The sequence below is a fragment of the Cryptomeria japonica genome, chromosome 7 (assembly GCF_030272615.1).
Source record: "Cryptomeria japonica chromosome 7, Sugi_1.0, whole genome shotgun sequence".
Lineage (NCBI taxonomy): Eukaryota > Viridiplantae > Streptophyta > Pinopsida > Cupressales > Cupressaceae > Cryptomeria > Cryptomeria japonica.
The window spans coordinates 660,865,279-660,869,174 of NC_081411.1; the positions used below are offsets into that span (position 1 = coordinate 660,865,279).

The 3,896-nt window shown below is 36.0% G+C and overlaps 1 protein-coding gene across 1 annotated transcript; it reads right to left on the bottom strand.

The window, feature by feature from the left end:
- Positions 1–1,422: 1,422 nt before the first annotated feature.
- Positions 1,423–3,521, bottom strand: LOC131071194 (uncharacterized). The gene has a single exon (XM_058006914.2). The coding sequence runs from the start codon at positions 3,205–3,207 to the stop codon at positions 2,284–2,286; it is 924 nt and encodes a 307-aa protein (XP_057862897.1). The 5' UTR covers positions 3,208–3,521; the 3' UTR covers positions 1,423–2,283.
- Between the last annotated feature and the right edge of the window lie 375 nt (positions 3,522–3,896).

The window sequence follows — 3,896 nt, forward strand, 5'->3', positions numbered from 1 at the left end:
GCAAACAAATAAATTCACAACTTTGATGAGTAGATCCCCAATATGTAAACAAACATTTTTTCTCCAATTTGACAATAGATATATAAAAAATTATAACTTTGATGAATGAATCCTTAACATCTCAACAAACATCTCTACATCAAAATTACAATTGAGTGCCCATATATTTATTTTATTAAATTTTCACAATAATTTACACTTATATTAATAATCAATTTCAATCTTATTATCATTAATCTAGTAATGGTAAAAACATCAATTTACTTTGTACAATAAAAACATATGTTCTTATTAACTACAAGGACTAGTCGTTTTGTGGTTATTATTAAAAACAAATCATATAGTTGATATTGGCATGGTGTGATGGTTAAGTTGTATTGTTATTCTTTGCATCAAGGTTCAAATCCTATTGAAATGTAATTGTTGAATGGTTATATTGGGAAGGAGGTCCCCCATTTGTAACCTCACCTTCCTAACTCCAAGTCAAAAGTGTTTACCCTTCTTTAAGTAAAAAAGACTGGTCTAATTATATTGGACAATTTAATTTTTTTCTTTAAATGCTAAAAGAAATTACCAGGTGAAGGCTATCCATAACTACCACGTAGGATACCTGTAAGAGTACAATAGATCAAATCATCAATTAATCATTCAAAAGTTAATCCAGTTAAAATCCTCCATGTAAAGTTTACTATTGAAGCAGGTTCAACCCATTTCCTTGAAAAAAGAATAAGTGACTTACACCATTAATCCAGTTAAAATCCTCCATGTAAAGTTTACTATTGAAGCAGATTCAACCCATTTCCTTAAAAAAAGAATAAGTGACTTACACCCCAGGTTAGCATCTACTAGCCCTGCAACTACTCATATGCAACTTTCAGAGCAAACTGGATTGAATACATCTGCATTCCAGTAGTATTTCAATGGCATCTGTGAATGAAATGTATTAGCATAACAATGCAGAAAGCCCCAATGGGGACATCATCCAATAAAGGCTTGTTCACTGTCACCATATACTTTCAAAAGTTAAGACAGCAGAAGTAATTTTATAATTTTCTGGGTCCCAACTGAGTAAAAGGAAATTTTTTCAGGTCTGATGGACTTTCTTTCCTTGTGACTACCATTATAGCAAAAGCAGGAAAAGGTGCATTGGGTTTTATGCTGAGCACATTGGAGACTAAAATTGCACAAAAGGAGTAGACAAGTCTGGACAAGAGCTTAAAAGAAGAGATTGCATGTAAACACATACTTTTAGGAACTCGTCAAATTGAAGGGTCCAGTAAATCACTGAATCTGATGATTAATTGTGTAACTTGTGCTCTTTTTATGGATGTAGGATGGAAAGAAAATGAAAATAAATTCAGATCCACATAATTGAACTCTTGGAAGCAATTACATCAATTGCAGGATACAATGCAGAAAGAATAAGGAAAAGATTTAGGATAATCTAATGACAAAATTACATAGTAAACTTATAAGGATTTAGAAGAATATGGATCCACAACATTTGAATCTGTGAATGATATCCCCAGTTATGATGAGGATCATCTTGCAGAAATTTTTTTCACCATTTTTACCACCATCAAACAAGCTAACCAAATCCATTTGATTTAAGGTATTTCTATAAAATTCATCCTACCTAGTGCCCCATTTTCTGTTCTTAGAAGTACCAGATTCTTGTGTCATAGCAGACCCTGAGGGCAGATGTGACAGGCTTATTGCGGCCCAGTATAAGGCAAACATATTCTGAAGACATGAACTGAATCCAAACCAATAATGGGGATTGACAGATAAAACCCAACTTGCATTTACTTTGTTAATAGCACAGTTCATCATCTTTTTTAGCAAAAGAAAAAACAAAATCCGAGTTCATCATCTTACTTTCCAGTACAAGAAATCAGAGTTATATACCTTAGATTCAGTATTCCAAAGAGAGTAGTGGGAAAAAGACAAATCATTATGCATCTGATGCCTTAATCGGTAACCCATGAGAGAATCAGAATCATATAGAGTTGTGATCCAGCAGAAGCTGCTTCCTGGACAGTTTTATGCCTGTAAACGAGAAGCCATAGATGCCACAGTTTACATACCTGAATCCTGGTTAAATGTATTCACATCATGACCTAATAGGCTTTTCTTGAAGAGGCTAATACCTCTTTTCATATAATGATCATTTGATCCTATATTTCATATGTATTGTCTCCTTGCAATTGCATATGGTTATGATCTGCAAAGCTCTGTTTCGTCTTGACGCCAGCAACAGACTCAATGTGGGCACGTTCTATACTAGATTCCAACATACCGAGAAGAAAAAACCTCATCTGTGATACTGTGAACAGCTTCAAAATCCTCCTTTGCATCTGGGGGTGATTGATTGAGGTCAGGCAGATGATTTCTCACACTTTGGCCCTGTTGGGTATCCATTGAGATCAAGCTACTTTCAGCGGGCATCCTCTCTTCAATCCGATGACACCTCTTATGTCCACCCAGAGCTTGCCCAGATTGAAAAACCTTATGACAAACAGAACATTCATGGGATTTGACCTTGATACCTACTATTTCTGAAGAAGAATGGCTGATTTTCAGCGTTCCTTCCTCTGTAATTCCCTCTTCCTCATCTTGGAATTTTTCATCAATGATCTTATAGGTCCTGGTAAATGCAAAGCAGCCTTTGACCTTCCTGTGACTGGCTCTATGCCCCCCCAGACCCTGATGAGAATCAAACACCTTGTGGCATTTGTTACACTTATATTTCCCATTGGTTTCTCCCCCATAAGAATCTCCCCACAGTGCTTCAGATTCACCATCTTCATCAGGCCTAATCCTGGTCCTAGTAGTCTTAGGCCTGATGCTATGCTTAACATTACTGTTCTTCATCTTCTTCTGATTGATGATCTTTGGCTTACCACCATCTGACTCCTCAAAGCTTCCATCAGATTCATACTTGGGTATCATCAATTTAGGCTTGGACTGAAAGACAGACTCCTCTGTCATGCCATCCTCCACAGATCCATTGGCATTAGCACTGCATGCAAGCATCACCAAAAAGCATGCCATGTCTCTTTCCTCTGCAACTTCTTCAGCCGATGAAATTGTATTCTTACGCACTTCTGCAAATTTCTTATGTGGGTCTTCTCCATCTAATTGCTTTCTTCCTCTTTTACCAGTCACAGACCAGTTGACAAGAAAGCAGGCCTTTTTCCTCTGCATTTTTCCTGCATTCGTTCATTCACCTCATCATCATCTGTCTCTTTTCTTCTCTTTTGAGCATATATAACTAAGTGGTGTGTAGTGGAAGGCTTAACCCCCAACCCCAAATGCCCTCCTTTCCATTTGTCTTCTTCTCTAATTCTTCCTCATCAAATTCTTCACCACCTTAACCAATTGTTACACAACAACCAAAACCAACTCTCACATTCCCAAGCATATAAATATTTTATATCACTTGAGGATGATGTTTGTTTTCACTAGTAAGAGAAATACTGGATACAGCAGTAATGCAACAGGAAAGTCGTGAATTTAGTAAAAGGTGCATGTTCTTGGCTTTAACCCCATAAAGAGGACGCTCTACTGTCCATGTTGATATCTCATCAATCATGAGTATGCATTTAAAAGCTTTGAGGATGGGAGAAAAGGCAAAGTACATGGGGAGTGTGGACAAACAAGGGCAATGTCTTCTGTTAAGCGCTTGTGTGTGATGATGTCCCCTCTTCAATATCATCTCTTCCTACTCTATAATGTGCTTTTGAAAGAAAAAAAGAAGAAAGTAGTTATTTTAAAATTATTTGACAAATCATTACATTTAAAAAATTGTTTTCAACAAGAAAAATAATAGACTTAGTAAAGATTACATACAAATAAAAAGTTTGATCTAGTAAAAGTTTTAGTAATTTTTTAAT

Excerpts from the sequence above, each read along its gene's own strand:
- LOC131071194 (XM_058006914.2), bottom strand. The coding sequence starts at position 3,207 with ATGCAGAGGAAAAAGGCCTGCTTTCTTGTCAACTGGTCTGTGACTGGT.